The 26,023-nt window shown below is 45.1% G+C and overlaps 2 protein-coding genes across 5 annotated transcripts in view; one reads left to right on the top strand and one right to left on the bottom strand.

Annotated features, from left to right (window-relative positions):
- Positions 1–19,938, top strand: part of tmco4 (transmembrane and coiled-coil domains 4) — a 73,994-nt gene extending 54,056 nt beyond the window's left edge. For 3 of the 4 annotated variants that reach the window (XM_055659168.1, XM_055659170.1, XM_055659169.1), the window contains one exon: positions 19,029–19,938. In XM_055659168.1, the coding sequence (XP_055515143.1) occupies positions 19,029–19,421 (393 nt within the window). In that variant the 3' untranslated portion in view covers positions 19,422–19,938. The remainder of the gene's footprint in view (positions 1–19,028) is intronic. The other variant, XR_008725855.1, reaches the window with a different exon arrangement.
- A 1,945-nt stretch (positions 19,939–21,883) lies between these two features.
- The window catches only part of htr6 (5-hydroxytryptamine (serotonin) receptor 6), an 8,236-nt gene continuing 4,096 nt past the window's right edge, over positions 21,884–26,023 (bottom strand). Inside the window, exon 3 of the mRNA XM_055659167.1 lies at positions 21,884–25,017. Coding sequence (XP_055515142.1) covers positions 24,592–25,017 — 426 coding nt within the window. The 3' untranslated portion in view covers positions 21,884–24,591. The remainder of the gene's footprint in view (positions 25,018–26,023) is intronic.

The raw sequence follows: 26,023 nt of genomic DNA, 5'->3' as shown, positions 1-26,023 counted from the left end.
GAGAGAATGGACAGATGACATTTCAGGTCAGGACCCTTCTTCAAACTGAAAGCATCACTTGTCCATTTCATCCCTAGATGTTGCTTGATCCGCTGAGTTACTCGAGCACTTGTGTTTTGCTCGGGGAAACTGTTGCAGTTTTCCACAGTTTGAGCTTTCCCCGTGGTTTTGTAACCGCTGCAATTCCTTCCCCGGACTCAGCATCCTTGTACGCTGTGGCTCACAGTATTTCCTTTTAACTTAAATCCAGGGTAAGTGTAAAGTTGCTGAATCTTTCAGATGTGGTACTAAGCAGTAACAGATCCCCGGGCAACATTTGCAGACGCAGGATAGTTGGCCGACAAATTCCACCAATTTCACTGAGAGCAGAAGATCTGATCATTTATTTCCTACTTCCAAAAGTGCTGCATTGACTGTAAAACACTTTGACTTGTCCTGAGGTCATAAAAGACACTTTATAAAGCAAGCAATTGCTTTTTTCTTTGGGTTTTATCAGTACATGATTGGAATATCCGTGAAAGGGACAATATAAATGGTGATTACTTCATTGGAAACTGTATTATAACAGTAACTGGCCAGTCCATTATATTACACAATTAGGTAATTACAATTTGACTATGAATCTGAAGCTAATTGCCGGTATTTTTAATGACATTTCAGACACCATCAGTTTGGGGGGAAAATAGATGTTATCGGGGGATTCTTGTCGTGCAATTTAAATTTTAAGTATATTTTAGCATGTATTTAGCATGAAGCATTACATTTTAAGCATGTATTAGATAGCCGGGTAAAATCAATAGCAAAGACAGACACAAAATGCTGGAGTAACTCAGGGTGGATAAAAATACTGGAGAAACTCAGCGGGTGAGGCAGCATCTATGGAGCGAAGGAATAGGTGACGTTTCAGCTCGAGAACCGAAACGTCACCTATCCCATCGCTCCATAGATACTGCCTCACCCGCTGAGTTTCTCCAGTATTTTTATCTACCTCCAGCAACTGCAGTTCCTTCATGAGCAACTCAGGGGGCCAGGCAGCATCTCTGGGAAAAAAAGACTTGGTGATATTTTAGGTCGAAATCCTTCTTCAGCTGAAATATCACCTATCCTTTTCCTCCAGTGATGCTGCCTGACCCGCTGAGTTACTCCAGCTTTTTGTGTCTTATCTTTGGTGTAAACCAGTATCTGCAATTCCTTTCCACACAAAAAAATCAATAGCAACTTTGGAAGCTTTGAAAATTAACGAACAGTGGCAGTAGAAAAATTGACAGACAAAAACTAAAAAAAACCATATAGTGGCACAGCTGGTGGAACCGCTGCCAAAGACACTAGTTCGCTCCAGGATTGTAGCTTAATTGGCCTCTGCAAAAAGAAGATTGCCCCTAGTCAGTGTGTAGAGTGTAGATGAGAAAGATGAGAGTGTCTCAGGATAACTTAAAGCTAATGTGTTCAAGAAGGAACTGCAGATGCTGGAAAATCGAAGGTAGACATAAATGCTGGAGAAACTCAGCGGGTGCAGCAGCATCTATGTGGAGCGAAGGAAATAGGCACCGTTTTGGGCCGAAACCCTTCTTCAGGCTGAACCCTTCTTCAGATTTCTGTCTACCTTAAAGCTAATGTGAATGTGTGATCGCTGGTCGGCGCGGGCTTATGGGCCTGTTTCCAAGTTCTATCTCGAAAACTAAAGCTAAAATAATACTGGGATGAAAAACAACCCAAGCTGTCACAGCCAGAGAAAAACAGACTTGTTAAAAGAGAAACTCATTATTGTGATGTGAAGACAGGCAGTATGAGCAGGACACCTGGGTCTGATGTGATCTCTCACTCGGTAATGAAAGGCAGAGCCACAATGAAAGCCTGGCACTTTGAGAGTCATCTTTATTTTCTCTGTCAAACCTTTCAGTCCTTTTGTGTTAAATAACTAACATTCAGTATTTGCAGTAACAATCCAGCTACCTTGGCATGCAAATTCAAACCAGTGATTCATGGAAGATTGAGTCACAAGTTACAATTCACACCTACAAAGGGAATACATTACAGCTCATTCTTCTAAACATGCAAAGGAAATAATACAAATGCTACAAATTATCATTTTTCCTACTCAAAACTATATCCCGAAGAGGCCAGCCAGGGGAGAATATAAATAGTCAGGTGTCCCCATTGCCGGAAGAACCAGTTGCCAATCTCATTATCCAAGCTGATATTTAGTACAACATCTGACCTGGCCAGAACTTAAAACCTTATCAGCAAAATTTAAAGAATGCCATTTGATGCCAATGCAATTTCGTTACTGTGGCAGAACAATAACTTACCAAATAACACACAAACAAGTAGTGGAAAGAAGGAACTGCAGGTGCTGGTTTACACAAAAGGGCACAAAATGCTGGAGTAACTCAGCAGGTCAGGCAGCATCTCTGGGTAGGTCTGAAGAAGGGTCCCTTCACCTATCCTTGTCCTCCAGAGACGCTGGCTGACCCGCTGAGTTACTCCAACCACTTTGTGTCCTAACCTGAATAACAATTTGATCTTGAAGACACAAGGAACCGCAGATTTATTTATTTTAAAAAAACACAAAGTGTTGGGGTAACTCAGTGGATCAGGCAGCATCTTGACCTTTGCTATGAGGTCAGCACAGCATGAGCTTTGAACAGAGAACAGCACAGTGCAGGAACAAGCCCTTCGACCCACAATTTTTATGCCACTCGTGATGCCGAGATACATGAATTTCATCTGCTTGCACACGATCCATATCTCACCATTCCATGCATATCCATGTGCCTCTTAAGCACCACTATCGTATCTGCCTCCCCACTATTCCCAGTAGCGTGTTCCAGGCACCCACCCTCCGCCCTTCCCCTCTAAGACCTGATCTTTTACCCCTTCAAACTTGGTTAATCCACACATCCATGGCATTTAATCCTTTGTGGACTAGTTGGGTGACAATTTGTCAAAACGCTCCTTAATTCCCAGAAACTAAAGAGAAAACAAAATACCTCTCCATCTCCATAATGTTCCTGCCTTCCAGTAACATCTACTCCAAAGTGTTGTTTTTTTTCCCCCCTCATCTTCCTGTCCAGAAATCCCATTCATGAACAAGCCCGTTCCTTCATCTGTGTGACTGACTATCTGCCTATTATCCAACTTCACTCTTTCCAGTGTATAAACCTATGTTTGCTTCCCTGTATATTTCTGACTCTCTATTTGGTCTCCTACCCAAGGAGGGTGGAACTGTCAAGGACTAGAAGGCATTGTTTTAATGCGAGCGAGGCAAAGTGTAAAGGACATGTGCGGGGCAAGTTTTTTTACACAGAGGGTGATAGATGCCTGGAGAGTGCTGCCAGGGCTGGTGATGGAGGCAGATACGATAGTGGGTGTGTAATAATCTTTCACATAGGAAAACATAGAAACATAGAAATTAAGTGCAGGAGTAGGCCATTCGGCCCTTCGAGCCTGCACCGCCATTCAATATGATCATGGCTGATCATCCAACTCAGTATCCCGTACCTGCCTTCCCTCCATACCCCCTGATCCCCTTAGCCACAAGGGCCACATCTAACTCCCTCTTAAATATAGCCAATGAACTGGCCTCAACTACCCTCTGTGGCAGAGAGTTCCAGAGATTCACCACTCTGTGTGTGAAAAAAGTTCTTCTCATCTCGGTTTTAAAGGATTTCCCCCTTATCCTTAAGCTGTGACCCCTTGTCCTGGACTTCCCCAACATCGGGAACAATCTTCCTGCATCTAGTCTGTCCAACCCCTTAAGAATTTTGTAAGTTTCTATAAGATCCCCTCAATCTCCTAAATTCTAGAGAGTATAAACCAAGTCTATCAAGTCTTCCTCCATAAGACAGTCCTGACATCCAGGAATCAGTCTGGTGAACCTTCTCTGCACTCCCTCTATGGCAATAATGTCCTTCCTCAGATTTGGAGACCAAAACTGTACGCAATACTCCAGGTGTGGTCTCACCAAGACCCTGTACAACTGCAGTAGAACCTCCCTGCTCCTATACTCAAATCCTTTTGCAATGAAAGCTAACATACCATTCGCTTTCTTTACTGCCTGCTGCACCTGCATGCCTACCTTCAATGACTGGTGTACCATGACACCCAGGTCTCGCTGCATCTCCCCCTTTCCCAATCGGCCACCATTTAGATAATAATAGGAACATGGATGTTAAGGGGTATGAATCACGTGCAGGCAGAAGAGATGACTTTAACGTGACATCATGTTCGGCATGGATATTGTGGGCCAAAGGGCCGATTCTTGTGCTGTACTGCTCTGGGTTCTATATTCTTGTTAAGTTCGGTTTTGGTATTTACAACAAGCACCAGATGGCAGAGCGGAAGTTGAACATTAAATGAATGCGAGGGTGATGGAGTGAGGCTTGATTCAGCTCAGTGAACTGACCATTTTCCCAGGGAAAACATGTTGGCTTGATGAGCAGAAATATGCGGCACTTGAAAAGGCAATTCATCTGGGTATTCCTCTAGAGCATAATAGGAAAATTAACTCAGTCAAAACTGAACTGAATTTTAGGCTAATGGAACCATGTCAAATATAGCTATCAATTCATATGACTGTACCTGATGCAATTGCTATCTTATTAACAATGAATTAAAGGCATAGCATTTACACAAGGCATAGAGATAGGGTAGACAGTCAGATCATTTTTCCCAGGTTGGAAATGTCCGACACTAGAAGGCATAGCTATGTGAGAGGGGCAAGCTTTTTTATACCAGTGGAGGGGGCTTGGAATGCAATGCCAGGGGTGGCGGTGGAGGCAGATGTGTTAGTGCTGTTTAAGAGGCTTTTAGATAGGCACACAGAAATGCAGGAAATAGAGGGATATGGATCATGTACAGGCAGATAAGATCAGTTTAACTTGGCATCAGGTTCAGCATTAACATCGTGGGCCGAAGGGCCCGTTCCTGTGCGGTATTGGTCTATGTTCTGTGTTCCATTAGGCTCTGGGCCCAATGCAGTCTGAAGAAGGGTTTCGGCCCGAAACGTTGCCTATTTTCTTCGCTCCATAGATGCTGCTGCACCCGCTGAGTTTCTCCAGCAATTTTGTGTACGCTCAATATAGACATGGTGGGCTTAAGGGCCAGTTTCTGTGCTATATGACTCAACTAGCCTTTTATCTTTCTGTTAATGATGCCATGGTGGCGTAGCAGGAGCATTACTGCCTTACAGCGCCAGAGACACGGGTTCGATCCTGACTATGGGCGGCGTCTGTACAAAGTTTATACGTCCTCTCTGACCCCGTGGGGTCTTTTCCAGGTGCTCCGGCTTCCACTCACATTCATTCACATTCCAAAGACCTGCAGATTTGTAGGTTAATTGGCTTTTGTAAATTATCCATAGGGTGTGAAATAGAACTAGTGTGCGGGTGATCGCTGGTCGGTGCAGACTTGGTAGGCCAAAATCCTGTTTCCACAATGTAACTCTAAACTAAACTAAACTAAAGGCAGCAATTCAAAGGAGCTGGTTATCAACTTTAGGAAGTACACTCCCCATTATGTTGCAGAGTAGATGTGAGTGAGCATCAGCTTTCAAGTCAAGTTTTATTCATAAAGTGCAAGTGAAAAGAATTTGCCAGTAGCGATACAATAAAGGTGTAATTATCACCAACAATTTGTCCTGGTCCAATGACATTGATGCCACAGACAAGGAAACACACCTACACTTCCACCTCCTCGGAAAGCTAAGGAAATTCAGCACGTCTCCAATGACTTACCAGTCTACAGACGCAACATAGAAAACATCCTATCTGGATGCATCGCAGCTTGGTATGGCAAGTGCTCTGCCCAAGACCGCAAGAACTCGCAGAGGGTGGTGAACGCAGCCCAGACCATCACACAAAACCAGCCGCCTCCACATCGACACAATCTACACTACGCTGCCTTGGGAAAGCAGCCAACAACATCAAAGATCACTCGCACCCCAGGCATTCTCTCTGCTCCTCGCTCCTGTCAGGACAGAAGATACAAAACGACATGAAAGGTTTCTTCCCCGCTGTTATCCTATTCTTGAAGGGACCTCTCGTATACAAGGGATGAATTTCCCGATCATTAAACCTACTCCACTACACACCTTGCACTTTATTATCTGTATTTTCTGTGCAACTGTAACACCATATTCTGCACTTTGTTCCCTTTTTCTTTCCCCCTCTGTACCCCACAGTATGATTCAACTGGATAACACACAAAACAACGTTTTTCACGATCTCAGTGAAAAAATAATAAATAAATAAATAAATAAACAACCGATTGAAATTAATAAACCAATACCAATTCCTTGATCTTCTACTATGATCCATTATGTTATTTAAACGGAGGTATTGCTAGAGTCTAACTCAAGCCCAAGCATTCTGGCAGTGTACTGATGTCACTACTACCTCCTAGACAACATTCATTGTTCTGATACAAGAGCTACAAGCTCTTTTTGTAACTTTTATAGTTTCACTGCTTCCTATCACACTTTAGCATCTCAGCTTTTATTCCCACCAACATCACTTGTAATTCACTGCAGCGCTTTAACATAACACTGAATAAAACATACGCATGTCTTGCATCTGATGCGACGGAAAGAAGCTGTGACACTGGGGTCACAATTGGTGGCACAACGGTCGAGTTGCTGCCTTGCAGGCGCTGTTTGCACGTTCTTCTCCGTGACCTGCGTGGGTTTTCTCCGGGCGCTCCGGTTTCCTCTCACACTCCAAAGACGTGCGTGATTGTAGGCTGATTGACTCGGTAAAATTGTAAATTGTTCCCAGTGTGTGTGTGTGTGTGTGTGATAGTGTTAGTGTACGGGGATCGCTGGTCGGTGCGGACTCGCTGGGCCGAAGAGCCTGTTTCCGCGCTGTATCTCTAAACTAAATTAAAGTGAAAAGCTGACCAAGGGAATTCACGGTGCAGATATTCAACCCTCTATGTAGTCATCCTGATTAACAGTTAAAACATGTTCATTCTGACGTCAAAGTTAGGATTTGTACCTTCACTGCTATCAGCGCTCATGGTGTTTTCCAGAGTCAGACAGTTATACAGCATGGGAACACCATGAGAATTTTGAGGTTCATGTACGCAGAATACTATGATGTACAAACAACACAGGAAATCTTGTATCCATGGGGCTGCAACAGTACAGAGAAATGTGGCCAAATCAGTGATTTTAAATGGAGACTCGAGGAACTGCAGATGCTGGTTTAGCACAAAAAAAAAGGCACAAAGTGCTGGAGTAACTCAGCAGATCAAGCATCATCTCTGGAGAGCATGGATAGGTGACATTTCAGGTCTGGACCCTTCTTCAGACAGTTTCTTGTGTCTGCAAGAAAAGTCTAATCTACCACGCACCACAAAACTTGTGTCCAATCTCACTGGAAAAAAAAATGTACACCGAGATTCGGTCTCCAAATCTGAGGAAGGACATTATTGCCATAGAGGCAGTGCAGAGACGGTTCACCAGACTGATTCCTGGGATGTCAGGACTGTCTTATGAAGAAAGACTGGATAGACTTGGTTTATACTCTCTAGAATTTAGGAGATTGAGAGGGGATCTTATAGAAACTTACAAAATTCTTAAGGGGTTGGACAGGCTAGATGCAGGAAGATTGTTCCCGATGTTAGGGAGTCCAGGACAAGGGGTCACAGCTTAAGGATAAAGGGGAAATCCTTTAAAACCGAGATGAGAAGAACTTTTTTCACGCAGAGAGTGGTGAATCTCTGGAACTCTCTGCCACAGAGGGTAGTTGATGCCAGTTCATTGGCTATATTTAAGAGGGAGTTAGATGTGGCCCTTGTGGCTAAGGGGATCAGGGGGTATGGAGAGAAGGCAGGTACGGGATACTGAGTTGGATGATCAGCCATGATCATATTGAATGGCGGTGCAGGCTCGAAGGGCCGAATGGCCTACTCCTGCACCTAATTTCTATGTTTCTATGTTTCTAGATGCGTCCGTTAGCATTTTTAAGCTGGCAAGAGAAAATGATGTTTCGTTCTATTTGAATTCATGAGGAAAAGTAAAAATGCAATTGTCAAATCTGTTCAATTGTGGAGAAGCAGAAGGTTCCACTAGCAGCAAATGAGATATGCAAACCATCTGCTCGTAATGAGACGTTGTATAGATTTGCTTTAGTTCTTGGTTTGATTGTTTAGTTGAGCTTAGAAATACGAAGCAGAAACAGGCCCTTCGGCCCGCCGAGTCGCTGCCGACCAGCGACCCTCACACACTAACACGATCCTACGCACACTCGGGACAAATTACAATTGTACCAAAGCCAATTAACCTACAAATCTGTACGTCTTTGGTGTGTGGGCGGAAACCGGAGCATCCGGAGAAAACCCACGCAGGTCACGGGGAGAACAATTGTGTCATTTTGAATGTGGCAGCGGAAGTAGTTTGTTCGGTCTTCTTGAGAGTAACAAAGAAAATAGTTCCTGGACTCTGTGTTGGCTTCAAGTATCCTGTCTCTGTGAGGTTAGGTTTATGGGCTTTAAGTGTGCCGTTACTGAGATCATAATATCTGGCTTTGAAAGTCCTGTTGCCCTGAGGTTAATGTGTAGGTTTTGCGAGTCCAGTTACCATGGCATTCATGTACTGCCTGTAAATGTCCAGTTACTGAGAGCTAAATGTGCTGGCTCCCACTCTCCTGTTACCATGGTATTAGTGTATTGGTATTAATGTCATTGGTTTCCTGTTACCGAAACATAGAAACTAGAAATTAGTTGTTGACTTTGGAGTCCGACTGCTCTGTGCAATTAGAATTTTGGATTTGGATGTGCTTTTCTCGTGAATTTAGTATATTACATTTCTTTGCCAATTACAGTAAAGTTTGTTTTATGAATTGAGTATTTACCCAATGATTAGTGTTTTGACTTTCTGCTTCCTGGTACCATGAGATTTGCACAGCTTGGAGACCCTTAAGTTAGTGCGCTGGTTTTTAGTGTCCAGCTGGTGTGAGATTACAGTGTGAACTCTCAAAGTCCTGTTCATAAATTCTTGGAGTGGAATTAGGCCATTCGGCCCATCAGGTTTCCTCCCACACTCCAAAGACATACAGGTTTGTAGGTTATTTGGTTCGGTGTGTGTGTGTAAATTATCCCCATTGTGTGGAGGACAGTGCTAATGTGCAGGGATCGCTGGTCAGTACAGATTCAGTGCAGAAGGGCCTGTTTCCCCACTGTATCTCTAAACTGAACTAAACTAAACTACAGTGAAACACCAGTGACACGGGGGCGCAGCAGGAGAGTTGCCGCCTCACAGCGCCAGAGAGCCCGATTCAATCTTGACTGTCTATGTGGAGTTTGTACATTCTCCCTGTGACCATGTGGGCGTTCTCCCACATTCCAAAGACATGCAGGTTTGTAGGTAAATTGGCTTCTGTAAATTGCCCCCAGTGTGTTGAGAAAGGTGGATAACAGAACTAGTTTGAACGGGTGGTCGATGAACGGCATGGGCTTAGAGGGCCGAAGGGCCAGTTTCCGCGCTGTATCACTAAACTAAACTAAACCAAACGTGTTGTGCAGGTCCACAAAAAAGCTGGAGAAACTCAGCGGGTGCAGCAGCATCTATGGAGCGAAGGAAATAGGCAACGTTTCGGGCCGAAACCCTTCTTCAGACTGATCGGGGGCGGGGACAAGAAAGGAAAAAGGAGGAGGAGCCCGAAGGCTGGGGGATGGGAGGAGACAGCAGGGGGGCTGAGGAAGGGGAGGAGACAGCAAGGACTAACAAAATTGGGAGAATTCGATGTTCATGCCCCCGGGGTGCAGACTCCCCAAACGGAATATGAGGTGCTGTTCCTCCAATTTCCGGTGCTGCTCGCTGTGGCCATGGAGGAGACCCAGGACAGAGAGGTCGGAGACGGAGTGGGAGGGGGAGTTGAAGTGCTGAGCCACCGGGAGGTCAGCTTGGTTATTGCGGACCGAGCGGAGGTGTTCGGCGAAACGATCGCCCAACCTCCGCTTGGTCTCACCGTGTTGTGCAGGTCTCTGGGAGTGAGGGAGAACTACACAACTGGCCCTTCACCTTCTCTAGGTTGTTCTCCATCTGTTTACCAGCTGTTCTGGTGTCAACAAACCCGCTACACAACAAACCGCATTAAAAGATTGCCTCCTAGAATTCTTCAATTAGCTTTATAAAGGATAAATCAAGCGCTAAATAAAGATCAGAATGTAAACATATAATTAGAGCAGCAACTGAAAGATAAATAATATTGGTGGAAAAAATCATTTTACAACCCATTCGCTGGTAGATTTTGTCCATTTGTAGCTTGGTTTAGTTTAGAGATACAGAGCCCTTCGGCCCACCGAGTCGGCACCAACCAGCGATCTCTATACATTAACACTACCCTACACATACACACGAGGGACAATCTTACATTTCCACCAAGACAATTAACCTACAAACCTGTACGTCTTTGGAGTGTGGGAGGAAACCGAAGATCTCGAAGAAAGCCCACGCAGGTCACGGGGAGAAGGTACAAACTCGGTACAGACAAGCACCTGTACTCAGGATCGAACCCGGGTCTCTGACACGGTAAGGCCCTTAATGTCAAAATCCTATTGCTGTCGGCACTAATCCACAGACTACACTGTTTATCTCGTAATCTAGCTCGAACCACTTGAACTATTGCGAATAAGAACCCTATGTGAAATGCCCTAGGGTAAACTACCCAGAAAATTGTCAATGTCTAGAGGGCATGACTTTAAAATGAGATGGGTTTGAGAAAGTTTAAAGACAGCCTATAAGGGGCAAATTATTTTACATAGAGGGTGGTGGGGACCTGGAAGGTGTTGCCAGGGGTGGTGGTGGAGGCAGATACGATAATGGCATTGAAGAGGCTTTTAGATAGACACATGGATATGCAGGGAATGGAGGGATATGGATCACATGCTGGTAGAGGAGATCAGTTTAACATGTTCGGACAGACATTGTGGGCCGAAGGACGTGTGCTGTACCATTCCATGTGATCTAAGTTTTTAATGGTGTATTTAATTACTACAGGGGAAACTATGAGCCTTAAGAAAATTGTAATCTGCGCACATGATTTTCTAATGTGAAATTCAACTGCCTTTAATTGTGTTAATATATATATTTCAGCTTCTACTATAATCATATATTAAAGATCTGATCTTTAGCACTCAGTTTTAATGTGTAGAAGGTTAATTTGCTGCTAAGGCACTTGGTTGTCACAGTGTGGCTGGTTTCTAGGTACCCTTCACTGAAGGGCAGGCACTTCATGAAGGGCTAATTCCTACACTGCCAGATGCCACCACTGTTCAAAGGGACGGGAAGGATGACGTCCCTCCCTGTGGATTAATGACGCCATCTTGGGCTTTAGAGACTTCAGTCATAGGCAAAAGCGAAGAGTGAAGGACGTGAGGGACTTCTTGGTCTTGGATTACTGAGAAACCAGGATTGGCAACAAATGAAACTAAAGGGACTGTCCCTTTTATGCGATTTTTTTTTGGTGACTTGCCGGCACCCGTCATAGTTGTCCGAAAATTTTCAACATGTTGAAAATCCAGCGACGACCAGCTAAAATAAAAAAACTCCTCCAGTTTGACGACCTGGAAAAGATCATCCACACATTCATCTCCTCCCGCCTAGACTACTGCAATTCCCTTTACACTGGCATTAGCCAATCTTCCCTGTCCCGCCTGCAACTGGTCCAAAACGCCGCAGCGAGACTCCTGACGGGCACCCGAAAAAGGGACCACATCACCCCGATCCTGGCCTCTCTCCACTGGCTCCCTGTGCGGTTCCCTATAAACTTCAAGATTCTCCTCCATGTCTACAAAGGCCTCAATGGGCTTGCCCTGCCCCCACCTACATAAAAAGACTTCTCACCCACCACTCCACCTCCAGGCCCCTCAGATCGGCCGACTTGGGGTTTGCTGAATATCCCGCGGTCTAGGCATAAGCTCAGGGGCGACCGCACCTTTGCGGTTGCAGCCCCTAGACTGTGGAACAGCATCCCCTTTCCCATCAGAACGAACAACCCCCTCCATTGACTCCTTTAAGTCAAGACTAAAGACTTATCTATACTCCCAAGCCTTTCCTGACCTCCTCTGAGTGAGGGCTCCATGTATATATGTATGTAGCTTGTTTTGTTGTGCTATTCTTATAACAAATGTAAAGCACTTTGGTCAACGAGAGTTGTTTTTTAAATGTGGTATATAAATAAATGTGACTTGACTTGACATACAGGCGTCGTCCGTCACCCTGTGACATGTCGCGGTTGATGAGAGTTGGGGGGAGAGGGGAAGACAATGTTGGGGGGACCACCGTGAGTGATGGTGGGAGAACAAAGGACGGGGCGACACTCTAGTCTAGAATCCTCTGCCCAGGGGATAAATCTGCGTTTGTTTGTTCATTTGTTCCGTTGAAGGCTCAGTGCACACGACAGCCAGCCAACAGCCGCTTGTCTTTTTGTGTTTGTTTTCACTTTTAATCTCATGTTTTTGTGTACCTTGTGTGTTGTGACTGTCGGCAGACCTACTTCCCTCCGGGGATAAATAAAGCTTTATCGTATTGTAGATTTCCCCATGGTAAACTACCCAGACATGTCTACCTGGAGATTATCTGGGTGGTTTACTGTGGGGCATTTCAGATATGGCTTATATTCACATTAGTTCAGATTGGTAGGTTTGCAGATGACATTAAAGTGTGTGGTATTGTAGACAGCGAAGAGCGCTATCAAAAATGACAGTAGGACCTTGATCAGCTGAGCAAGTGGGCGGAGGAATGGTGAATGGAGTTTAATGCAAATAACTGCGAGGTGGGAAGTCAAATCAGGGCACAACGTTCACAGTGAATGGCAGGGTCCTGGGGTGTGTGGAGTAGAGGCATCCCTGGTATAGTTCCCTGAAAATGGCATCGCTGGAGGATGGGATGGTCAAGAAGGCTCTCAATACATTGGCCTCCATTAGTCGGGGCATTGGGTTCCAGTCCGTGGTGCGGTTATTCAGCGGGCCCACAGAGGGGTGCGCAGCGTCTCTACGGGCTGTGCGCCTATCCAGGATATTCCCGCCACACCCGCGGCACATACTCTCTGCTTTGAGCAGCATTAAATATGCTGAAGAAATCTAATCTGCTTCCAGAAACACACACACAGAAAGTTGAAACACTTCCCAACCAGTTTGTTTTGCAAAGTTAATTAAATGCCTATGGAAATACGATTCAGCCTGTCTACAACGACTTGTCTGCACGCATCATTGGAACTGTCATCACAATCTCTGTCCCTGTGGGGAGCTTTAGTGTTTTTCCATAAAACTAATTTATAACTGAGAAGGGACCATCAGGTCTATCTTTCCTCAAACCAAGTACAATGTACCCTGTCTTGGACCCTACTCAAGAGTCAAGAGTGTGTCACTATCATTATATAAAAATAACGAGCAAAGAATAAAAGTACAAGGACAAACTCCATCAACTCAAAACAAAATAGTAGACCAGATTTGAACACCAGTATCAGAAAATATTCATCTGAGATTTACATTCTTGAAGCAGTCACTAGATGGCAAATATCTAATTGGTGACCCTTGGACTAATCGGACTTTATCTTGCACTAAACATTATTCCCCTTTTCCCGTATCTGTACACTGTGGACGGCTTGATTGTAATCAGGTAAAGTCTTTCCACTGACTGGATAGCACGCAACAAAAAAGATTTTCACTGTACCTCTGAAGAAGGGTCTCGACCTGAAACGTCGCCTATTTCCTTCGCTCCATAGATGCTGCCTCACCCGCTGAGTTTCTCCAGCATTTTTGTCTACCTTCACTGTACCTCGGTACACGTGACAATAAACTAAACTAAACTAAATTGGATAGCATGCAAAACAAACGCTTTTCACTGTACATGTGGTTATTATATTCAACTCATAGAATCATACAGCTCGAAAACTGGTCTTTCGATCCAGCTCGTTCATGCCGACTAAAATGTCCCTTTGACCCACATTGCTCTAAATCTTTCCATTCCATGTGCCTGTCCAAATGCCTTTTAAATGTTGTTATTGTACCTGCCTCACGCATTGCATTTAAAAAGTTGCCTTTCCACTCTCAGCATTTTTTGTTCCACACAACCTTTCTGGCAGAGCAAAGATTATAGATTCCTGGAGCTTTCGATAGCGTAGACAACCAGCAGCAGCCAGCATTGAAACCCGTTGATCATTGATTGTTGCTCATTTCCACGGTGGGTGTGTGTGTGTGTGACTGGGCCAACTCTGCTGGAGTCAAGCTGCAGATATCACCAATATCTAGTCCAACACATTTTTCTCATTTTCTGTGCTGCTCTTAATTACAGATTAGAAGAGGGAGGGTGATTTAATGCCACTCAGCAGAACTGATGAATTAATACTGAATACTTTGTTGAATCATTTATTGCTCACAGTTTAAATTAGTAATTCGGAGCTCAAGCAAAATTCTGCATGTGCAAGAAAATTGTGTTCCCTCAAATGCCAACCAATAATCTAACCCATCTCAACATACACTTCTCTCCTCACTGACCCACACTGGCCCCTTGTGACCCAAACTCAAGGTGTACCCTTTCACACAAATCTTTTTAAGTTCAAGCGAGTTTATTGTCATGTGCCCCTGTATAGGACAATGAAATTCTTGCTTTGCTTCAGCACAACAGAACATAGTAGGCATTGACTACAAAACAGATCAGTGTGTCCATATACTATAATATCAATATATACACACATGAATAAATATTCTGGCGCTCCGCAAATTCGGCGCAGGCAGGTGCCATCTTACATTAACATACTGCAGATTTGTCCCGTATTAGAGGGCACGACTTTGAGGTGAAATGGGCGAAGCTTGAAGTGGATGTGCGGGGAAAGTCTTCTATTGCTCTCACCCCAACCATGGACTGTTTACCCTCCTACTATCCGGGAGGCGCTACAGGTCTCTCCGTTGCCGAACCAGCAGGTCGAGGAACAGCTTCTTTCCGGCGGCTGTCACTCTACTCAACAACGTACCTCGGTGACTGCCAATCACCACCCCCCCCTCCCCCGGACACTTATTATTATTTATTCAAATCGTTTGCTATGTCGCTCTTCAAGGGAGATGCTAAATGCATTTCGTTGTCTCTGTAGTGTACACTGACAATGACAATTAAAATTGAATCTGAATCTGAATCTATTGTTACACAGAGGGTGGTGTGTGCTTGGAACGGATGATGGTGGAGACATATATGACTGCAGCGTTTCAGACGCATTTAGATAGGCGCGTGGGTATGGAGGGATATGGATCACGTGCAGGCAGAGGAGATTAGATCATCTCGGCATTAAATTCTGCGCAGACATTGTCGGCCGAAGGGCCTGTTCTTGTGTTGCGCGCTGCTTTGTGTTCAATGTAGCGTGAGTCACATCCCCTCCGCTGCTCAATTTATGGACTTCTCCACAATTCCACTCCAGCCCACTCCACACTGACGAGAGAACTCACTTGTCTCTAATAACACTTAATGATTCAAGCCATGAACCCCCCGCTAGTCTTGTTTCCTCTGGCCTTGAAAAGCTACTTCATTTCGCCCAAGTATTTTTTTTATTTTTTTTTATCATCCCTCTCTGCGTTACAGCAAGAGCCATTCACTTCCCTTTCATCGTACACTTTCTGTGTGCTTGAGGCTATGCAAACACAAACTGTATTTTGATTAGAAGGTAGACAGAAATGCTGGAGAAACTCAGTGGGTGCAGCAGCATCTACGGAGCGAGGGAAATAGGCAACGTTGGAAATAGGCAACGTTTCGGGCCGAAACCCTTCCGGGTTTCGGCCCGAAACGTTGCCTATTTCCCTCGCTCCATAGATGCTGCTCTAGATGATGCTCCATAGATGCTGCATAGATGATGTTCCCTCGCTCCATAGATGCTCCATAGATGAGTTTCTCCAGCATTTCTGTCTACCTTCGATTTTCCAGCATCTGCAGTTCCTCCTTAAACACTGTATTTTGATTAACTTTGCAACAGAAATGTAAAGGAACCTTTTTGTATAATTGAAGCTCTCACGACTTTTAACTGCCTTGAATGTTTAATACAAGTTAATTAACCAGACACGGGAATGTGTACTTAAGACACCGATGACTACAATATATATATATATTGGTGGCCGACTAGGAAAAGGGGAGATGCAGCGAGACCTGGGTGTCATGGTACACCAGTCATTGAAAGTAGGCATGCAGGTGCAGCAGGCAGTGAAGAAAGCGAATGGTATGTCAGCTTTCATAGCAAAAGGATTTGAGTATAGGAGCAGGGAGGTTCTACTGCAGTTGTACAGTGTCTTGGTGAGACCACACCTGGAGTATTGCGTACAGTTTTGGTCTCCAAATCTGAGGAAGGACATTATTGCCATAGAGGGAGTGCAGAGAAGGTTCACCAGACTGATTCCTGGGATGTCAGGACTGTCTTCTGAAGAAAGACTGGATAGACTTGGTTTATACTCTCTAGAATTTAGGAGATTGAGAGGGGATCTTATAGAAACTTACAAAATTCTTAAGGGGTTGGACAGGCTAGATGCAGGAAGATTGCTCCCGATGTTGGGAAGTCCAGGACAAGGGGTCACAGCTCAAGGATAAGGGGGAAATCCTTTAAAACCGAGATGAGAAGAACTTTTTTCACACAGAGAGTGGTGAATCTCTGGAACTCTCTGCCACAGAAGGTAGTTGAGGCCACAGTTCATTGGCTATATTTAAGAGGGAGTTAGTTGTGGCCCTTGTGACTAAGGGGATCAGAGGGAATCGAAAGAAGGCAGGTACAGGATACTGAGTTGGATGATCATATTGAATGACGGTGCAGGCTCGAAGGGCCGAATGGCCTCTACTCCTGCACCTAATTTCTATGTTTCTATATATATATGCTGTTGCAGCACAGTTGCCACTCGATAGTCGTTTAGGTAATGGTTAGTGTAGAAGAACACTTATTTAGGAACAGAAGCAAAGAGGGTCACCAATGAGGTGAACTACTATCCACTTTCATTGTCGAGCCTCGACTATCTTTGATAGGACTTTGTGCCTGAAGACCCGAAACGTCACCCATTCCTTCTCTCCAGAGATGCTGCCTGCCCCGCTGAATTACTCCAGCTTTTTGTGTCCATCTTTGATCGGACTTGACTGGCTAAACCATATTCATTTCATTTCACTGCACATCTCGTATGTGTATGTGACGAATAAACTTGACTTGACTTGATTCCCTTATCGTGTATCTGTAACTGTGAACGGCTCGATTGTAATCATGTATTGCCTTTCCGCTGGCCGGTTACCACGCATCAAAAGCTTTTTTTTTTATCATCCCTCTCTGCGTTACAGCAAGAGCCATTCACTTCCCTTTCATCGTACACTTTCTGTGTGCTTGAGGCTATGCAAACACAAACTGTATTTTGATTAGAAGGTAGACAGAAATGCTGGAGAAACTCAGTGGGTGCAGCAGCATCTACGGAGCGAGGGAAATAGGCAACGTTGGAAATAGGCAACGTTTCGGGCCGAAACCCGGAAGGGTTTCGGCCCGAAACGTTGCCTATTTCCCTCGCTCCATAGATGCTGCTCTAGATGATGCTCCATAGATGCTGCATAGATGATGTTCCCTCGCTCCATAGATGCCTTTCCGCTGGCCGGTTACCACGCATCAAAAGCTTTTCACTGTACCTCGGTACACATTGACAATAAACTACACTGAGCTGAACTGACTACAGTGTTGCCCAATTGTTCCTGATTTGTGAATGATCACTACAAGCCTGGGTTGTACGGGGTTCAAAAGTTGTGTGGTTCTGTTTGAAGGATAGCTGTAGGAATAGTACAAGCATCTCACGCTAATGGATGACGGTGAGAACAGCAGCCCAGGAATATCACTGCCAATTCCTACCCAAAAAATTGCTTCTAAGCGGACAACATTGTGTTCTGCTGCACTGCCCTGGTAATTAAATAATCTGCTGATGTTCAATATCCAAACTCATTTGTGTTAGTTCACAACAGGCACAATGCCAGAACTCAGACCAGTATTCTGGAACAAGATCCAAGACAAATAGTCGTTGCGGAAAAGGATGTTTCCCTGGATGAGACTCATGTCCCTCAGAGGAAACACTTTTTCTCACAGAGAGTTGTGAGTCTGTGGAATTCTCTGCCTCACAGAGGGCGGTGGAGGCAGGTTCTCTGGATGCTTTCAAGAGAGAGTTAGATAGGGCTCTTAAAAATAGCGGAGTCAGGGGATATGGGGAGGAGGCGGGAATGGGGTACCGATTGGGGATGATCAGCCATGATCACATTGAATGGCGGTGCTGGCTCGAAGGGCCAAATGGCCTCCTCCTGCACCTATTGCCTATTGTCTATTGTCAGTTAAACGGGGAAAAAATAGAATCAAATTAATAGATGATTTTATCTTATTTAATTTGGTGTTACTTTTCCTTTTTATAGCAATGAATTTGCAACCTGTTCCAAGATGCTTGATCCTGTAACTCGGCAGTAGTAACTAGCAAGGGCGGCACAGTGGCGCAGCGGTAGAGTTGCTGCCTTACAGCGCCGCTGCACCCGACCCGACCCGGAGAGAATCCACGCAGGTCACGGGGAGAACGTACAAAATCCGTACAGACAGGCACCCGTAGTCAGAATCAAACCCGGGTCTCCGTAAGACAGCAACTCTACCGCTGCGCCACCCTGTAAACATAGAACATGGAAAACAAAGGACATGAATAGGCCATTCGGCCCATAATCTCTGTGCCGAACATGATGCCAATTTAAGCTAATCTCACCTGCCTGCTTGTGATCCATATCCCTGCATATCCAGGTCTGGAAGCCTCTTAAACGGCACTAATATATCTGCTTCCACATCGATCCTAGCAACATGTTCCAGGCACCCACCGCCCTCTGTGTAAACAACATATTTACGCCGCACATCTCCTTTAAACCTTGCTGCTTTCATTGTAAAACTTTGCTCTCTAGTCTTTGACATTTCTACCCTGGGGGAAAAGACTCTTGACTGTCTGCCCTGCCCACGCCTCTCATAACTGTATATACTTATCTGCTGTTACTCGTTTGTGTTTTACAGGTGAATGGACACTTAGATTATATGAAGCAAATGGACACCATATTAAAGGCTGTTGGTGTGAAAACTAAGGAGTGCCGACTGGAGGACAAATGGAACATTAGCGCCGGCTTTAACCCAGGTGAGAAGTCTGGCAGTGAAGGAGAGGGGCCTTCAGACAGCTCGGAGATCAAATGTGCCGGAGAGAATGGGTCGCATATGGCCCTCGCTGAACCCTCTGGTTCCTTGTCAGAAGATGATGTTTTGGAGACATCAAAGCCAAGCCCGCACTCCCCTGCTGCAGAAGATCCAATATCCGTGGTACAATCCACACTGTCTCCTGACAAGGATAGAACTACTGACCATGAGTTATCATCTGGAATCCCAGAGTTCGCCAAAGACCAAGAAGAAAGTTAATTACAAACTAAAAATCTGCTCCTAATGGAATCCGATATCAGGTATTTTCACCAAAACCAATTTAAATTGAACGTACAACAGAGGCACTTTTGTAAATAAAGAGATTTGAGATTATATTTCAGCCGGCAGGTTTGCAGTAATGGGAAACTGGACCAATTGTTGATTTGTGTACATTTGCTGTGAAAGCCTTACTAATTAACTAATGTAATTTAATTTTGAATTTGAATATTATTTAATTAAGTGCGATAATGTTGCTGTGTTGGAAATGAGCCACTAACAAAATGAAACCTCATCCTTTATGTCACCCTGTGCTTTCCCTCCCTGCAGACTCTAATTAGGTTTCAGAGTCAATTTAACCTCCATTCTGTACTGAGTCGACTGGTTCTTATGTGTCTTCCATGAGAAAGAATAGTCAGATTCTGAATCATTCATTCAAAAGTTCTTCTATTGACGTTCCTATGATATATTTTTTAAATCCAATGAAACTGCTGTCACAAATAAAGTACCCATGATCATGGATATGAGGTTGACTTGACTATAATCTTGCGTCGTCTAAGCATTCTTCTGACACTTCAGACTTTAGAGATACAGTGTAGAAAAAGGCTCTTTAGTCCACCGAGTCTGTGCCGACCAGCAAGCACTATCCTACACACCAAGGACAATTTACAATTTTTTTTTACCAAAGTCAATTAACCTACAAACCTGGAGTGTGGGAAGAAACCGGAGCACCCGGAGTAGACCCACAAGGAGAACGTACAAACTCTGTACAGACAGCATCTGCAGTCAGGATCGAACCCGGCTCTCTGGTGCTGTGAGGCAGCAACTCTACCACTGTGTTGCCCTAAATGTACCTAAATGTTCTCGTTCCTGCATGCCCCTCCCCTCCCCCGCACATACACTGGCTTCATTGCACATAATGGACAGGATACACTATCTGGGAGAAGGGTCTCGACCCGAAACGTCACCCATTCCTTCTCTCCAGAGATGCTACCCGGCCCGCTGAGTTACTCCAGCTTTTTGTGTCTATGGTCAGGATACACTCAACTATGAGCAGATTGGCCATAATGATCCTTGATAAGAGTATTTGCGACATTTGCAACCCATATATGACAAGGATTGTTGGAAATTGTGAATTGTGCTGTTCCTCTCAAATGTCAGACATTGGAACTAATCTAAACTATATAGATATGGATATTTATAAATGATTTGCGACCTATAAATGATTTTTCTCAATCCTTGCATTAGTCAAAATGCAATTTGTTATTTACAGGAGCCAACCTCATGTCTGAGCTTTCTTCGATATTTCAAGTAGAAAGTGAATTATTTCCCAGTAAATTCAATACTCCACTTGTGATTTTGAAGAGTTTCAGACTAATGGACAAGGGAAAAAAAACTCCGATACAATAATGTTTTAAAGGGGAACTGCAATTATAATGAGAAATCACACTGGGAATTGACAATAAGAGTATTCTGCACCCCCTCAAACACAATAAGTGTCAGGTTGTGAGCATGAACAAACCACTTCTACTCTTGTGGGAGTTAAGGAGATATATCAACTGTGGCTTTGAAATCTCTCAAAAGCAAATGAGAGGAGATCAAGATCAGGCTGGTACAATTGCTATAATGATTGTTTTATAAGTGATTCATTTCTGAAAACACACAATGAAATTACGGGTGGTGACGTTTCGAACGATAACACATTCATGTGACATTGGGTGACTATTTTCTCTCAGCAATGGCCAAGTCTGGATAATGGTGGTGGAACATGGAACAGCACACAAACAGGCCCTTTGGCTCACAAACCTAGTGCCGTGTTGAACTAAGCTCATCTGCCTGCAAGTGATCCATGTGCCTCCATTCCCTGCACATCCGCATGCCTATCTAAAAGACCCTTAAACACCATTGCCTTATCTGCATCCACCTCCACCACCACCACCTCTGGCAATGCGTTCCCGGGACCTATCACCATACTGCGGCGTAAAAAAAATGGCTGTTGGCTTTCCAAGAGGATTTGAGTATAGGAGCACATACTGCCTTTATAGGGTCTTTGACCCCCTGGAGTATTGCGTGCAGTTTTTCTCCAAATCTGAGGAAGGACATTGTTCATCTAAAGCCAGTTCACCAGACTCTGGGATGTCAGGACTGTCTTATGACTAACTTGGTTTCCACCCTAGAGGGAGAAAGGGTTCTGACTTGTCTTTCCCTAGATGCAGGAAGATTGTTCCCTTTCAGGGGTACATTTGTTAAAACCGAGATGCTTTTTTCACACAGTGGGTCTCTGGAACCTCTGCCACAGAGGGTAGTTGAGGCCAGTTCATTGGTGTTAAGAGGGAGTTAGAGTGGAATCACAGTTGGAGAGAAGGCAGGTTTCTTAGTGGCTGATCAGCCCTTCTTAAATGGCGGTGCAGGCTCGAAGGGCCGAATGGCCTACTCCTGCACCTAATTTCTATGTTTCTATATCCTTTAAAATTTGCCCCTTTCATCTTAAAGCTAGCCCTCTAGTTTTTGACTAATCCACCCTGGGGAAAAGGTTCTGACTGTCTTCCCTATCTAGGCCTTTCATAATTTGTTATGCTTCTATCAGGTCTCCCTTCAATCACTGGTGTTCCAGAGAAAACAGTTCAACCTTTCTTAGTAGTTAATACCTTCTTATCCAGGTGGTATTCTGGTAAACCTCCACTGCCCCCTCTACAAAGTCTCCACATCTTTCCTGTAATGGGAAGACCAGAGCTGTAAACAATACTACAAATGTGGCCTCACCAAAGCCCTGTAAAGCTGTATCAAGTATAAAGCATCAGTATACATTCTAACCACTGGAGGACACAAAGTGCTGGAGTAACTCATCAGGTCAGACACCATCTCAAGAGAACATAGATAGAGATACTGCCTGACCCGCTGAGTTACTCCGGCACTTAGTGCCTTTTGTGTAAACCAGCATCTACAGTTCCTTGTTTCCATTTTCTATCCACTTGTTCCTTGTCTCCAGCCATGGCTCTCCGACTTCCCTTGGTACAGATTTCCGACTTCTCCTTGGTACGTGGTGAGTCTGTGAAATTCTCTGCATCAGAGGGCGGTGGAGGCAGGTTCTCTGGATGCTTTCAAGAGAGAGCTAGATAGGGCTCTTAAAGATAGTGGAGTCTGGAGATATGGGGAGGAGGCAGGGACGGGGTACTGATTGGGGATGATCAGCCATGATTACATTGAATGGCGGTGCTGGCTCGAAGGGCCGAATGGCCTACTCCTGCACCTATTGTCTATTGTCTATAACATTGGGTTGTGGACATATCTTATAGGGGTATGTAAGATGATGAGAAGAATAGACAGGGTAAATAAATGCAGTCTTGTACCCAGAGTAGGGGAATCAGTAAGTAGATGATAGGTTTAAGGTGATGAGGGAAAGATTTAACAGGAACCTAAGGGGCAACTTTTTTTACACAAAGAGTGGTGGGTTCATATGTTATAGGAACAGAATTAGGCCATTGGACCCATCATGTCTACTCTGCCATACAATCATGACTGGTCTATCTTTCCCTCTCAACCCCATTCTCCTGCCTTCTCCCCATAACCCCTGAACGAGCTGCCGGAGGAGGTAGAATGTTTGAACAAACATTTAGACAGGCACATGGATTAGATATGTTGAGAGGGATATGAGCCAAACGCAGGCAGGTGGGACTCGTGTAGATGGGGCAAGTTGGTCAGTGTGGTCAAGGTGAGTTGAAGGGCAGTTTCCACTCTAAGCCACATTAAAAGTTCTTGCCTACATTGGTTCTACCTGTCGTTGTGAGTTACTGATGCATCCAGAGCAAAAAAAATTGACATCACAAAAATCGAGACTTCAAATGACAAATATGTTTACAATTGCAAGAAAAGAACATCTTCTCAACTAAAAATGTGAATATCAAAGTATCTAAAGATATTAAATTAGTTTCGTGACTCAAGCATTTCGTTGTCTCTGTACTGTACACTGACAATGACAATTAAAATTGAATCTGAATCTGAATCTGAAAATTGAATCTGAAGCAGGATTTAACTTGGAGAATTAAATCTCAAACAATATTATTAACGTGAAGCATTATCTCTGTCCCCCTCTCCTCAGATGCTGGTTGACCCGCCCAGTATTTTCCTGCATGCTATGTTTTTATTTCACGCAGTAACCCATCTGAATTATTTTCCAGATATTGTCTGCAGCCTCCCAGTGTTTTTTCTTGATGCCGAGTTCATATGTTGGACTTGCTCCTGGTTGCAATTCCTTCCTGTGATTTTGCAGAAGGGATTTGCAGTTTGTCTATTTTCTAAGAGAGCTGAGGGATGAATGAATTCAATTGATACTTTTGTGTGCGTTGGTTGAATGCGCAGCTGAACATAAAGCCGAGATAAAGTCTTCCAGTTAAGGCTGCAATCTCCACTAGGGCCACATAGACATTGTCCCCCTGTCCTGGAAGTTCTGTCCCCCTCAGAACAGCGGCAGTCATGGTTCCCAACCCATCTGGAGCGTTGGAAGTGCAGGAAGGAACTGCAGGTGCTGGTTTACACCGAAGATAGACACAAAAAGCTGGAGTAACTCAGCGGGGGACAGGCAGCATCTCTGGAGAGATGATTCGGGTCGAGACCCTTCTTCAGACAGAGTCAGACCAAAGGGAAATTAGAGATATGGACGGTAAATAGAACGAATGAATGATCAAGGAAGGGTGGAGCCCACAATGGTCCGTTGTTGTCTTGGAGTAGGTAAGAATAGGTTATGCAGGCAGTGAAACTAGTTGGAGAACTGGGGTGGGGGAGGGGCGGAGAGAGAGGGCAAGCAAGGGTTACTTGGAGTTAGAGAAATCAATATTCATACCGCTGGGGTGTAAGCAGCCCATGCGAAATATGAGGTGCTGTTCCTCCAATGTGCGTGTGGTTTGTGGTCCCACTATGACAAATGGGGGAGGTCCAGGAGAGAAAGGTGTTTGTTGGGGGCATTTTCGAGCCAATTATCCCTGACTCCAGTCAATTGCTGCCCCACTAATTCGGGACAGCGATCTCATCCCTGGCTGTACTTTGGGGGGGGGCGAGGATATCTAATCTACATTGGGTCCCGACTACAAAGGTCGCCTATCCATCCATCCATCCATCCATCCATGTCCTGCAGAGACTCTGCCTGACCAGTTGAGTTCCTCCAGCGCCTTGTGCTTCAGTCTATTGGCGTGTTGAGCTGGTTGATGTGGAGTTCTTGCTCCGTCTGTTCCAGGTCGAAGAGATGTAGTGAGTCGACGCCAGCGGTGTTGGGCAACTTGTCCTCGTGTTGTTGGCCGCTCGGAGTCGGGATGGGATCGCTCCGGTGGATGGCTGAGTCGGCCGAGTCGGTCTCGGGTTGAAGGGCCAGCATGTTTCTGAGGGTGAGTGGAAGCCGGGGGCCGCTGTTGGAGTTTCTCCCGGTGAACGACACGATGCTCGGCCGCCTCTCCCACCAACGCCGGAGACATGGCAGGTACCGGGCCATGGCCCGCTTGAAGTCCCGCATAAAGAGAGGGTAGATGATGGGGTTGACGGTGCTGTTGCAGTAACCCAGCCAGGTCAGCACATCAAACAGCAAGGCCGGGACACAGTCGCATACCGCCTGCGGGACAGACACACAGACACATCCAGAGCACAGGATGGCAACTATAAACTGTCAGGGGTTCGATCACCGCCCCGGGGAAAAACGCGGCCAACTCCCGGGAATTAATCCGAGTCAAAATCGCAACAAAAAAAAACCCAACACGGCGGAAAAAAATGCTTCGAAACGTTCAACCTTCCCAAACCCACAATACGAGTTCATTCCAAGAGTTCTCCCGAGTTTTCCCTGATTCGAACTCGGAGATTTTTACGGGAATCGCCGCTCGTCAGTACTCGGGGCTATCGTGGACATTTTTCAACATGTTGAAAAATCGTCGCGAGTCTTCCCGTGCTTTACCTGCCGTTGGCGAGTCTTCTCGAGTACCCGCCGTTAGCGCGAAGAGGCGTCCCCGAGCTCCGACGTACCCGCTACGTTCATTCTCCGTGCTTACCACGAGTTTGATTTTTTTTTTTTAAACTCGGGAGAGCTCTTGGAATGAACTCGTACCGTGGGACAGAGGCAGCGGGAAGACTCGAGATCTGCAGCGGTTTAGCGAACTCGGAAATCCGTTACCAGAGAGCATTAAAGTGTTGCTGTTTGCAACAGAAAGTTTAACATATGATGAGCGTTTGACGGCGCTGGGCCTCTGCTACTGGAGTTTAGAAGGATGGGGATGGGGATGGGGGGATCTCATTCAAACTTACTGAACAGTGAAAGGCCTGGATAGAGTGGACGTGGAGAGGATGTTTCCACTAGTGGGAGAGTCTAGGACAAGGACGTACCTTTAGGAAGGGTATGAGGAGGAATGTGGTGAATCTGTGGAATTCATTACCACAGACGGCTGTGGAGGACAAGTCAATGGGTATTTTTTAAGGTGGGGATTGACAGATTATTGATTAGTTCGAGTACCAGGAGTTATGGGGAGATGGCAGGGGGATGGGGTTGGGAGGGACAGATAGATCTGCCATGATGGAATGGTGGAGTAGACTTAATGGGCCGAATGGCCTAATTTTGCTCCTATAACTGA

Source organism: Leucoraja erinacea, chromosome 30, assembly GCF_028641065.1.
Source record: "Leucoraja erinacea ecotype New England chromosome 30, Leri_hhj_1, whole genome shotgun sequence".
Classification (NCBI taxonomy): domain Eukaryota; kingdom Metazoa; phylum Chordata; class Chondrichthyes; order Rajiformes; family Rajidae; genus Leucoraja; species Leucoraja erinaceus.
The sequence above is the reverse complement of the archived record's forward strand: the minus strand, read 5'-3'. Positions and strand labels throughout refer to the sequence as shown.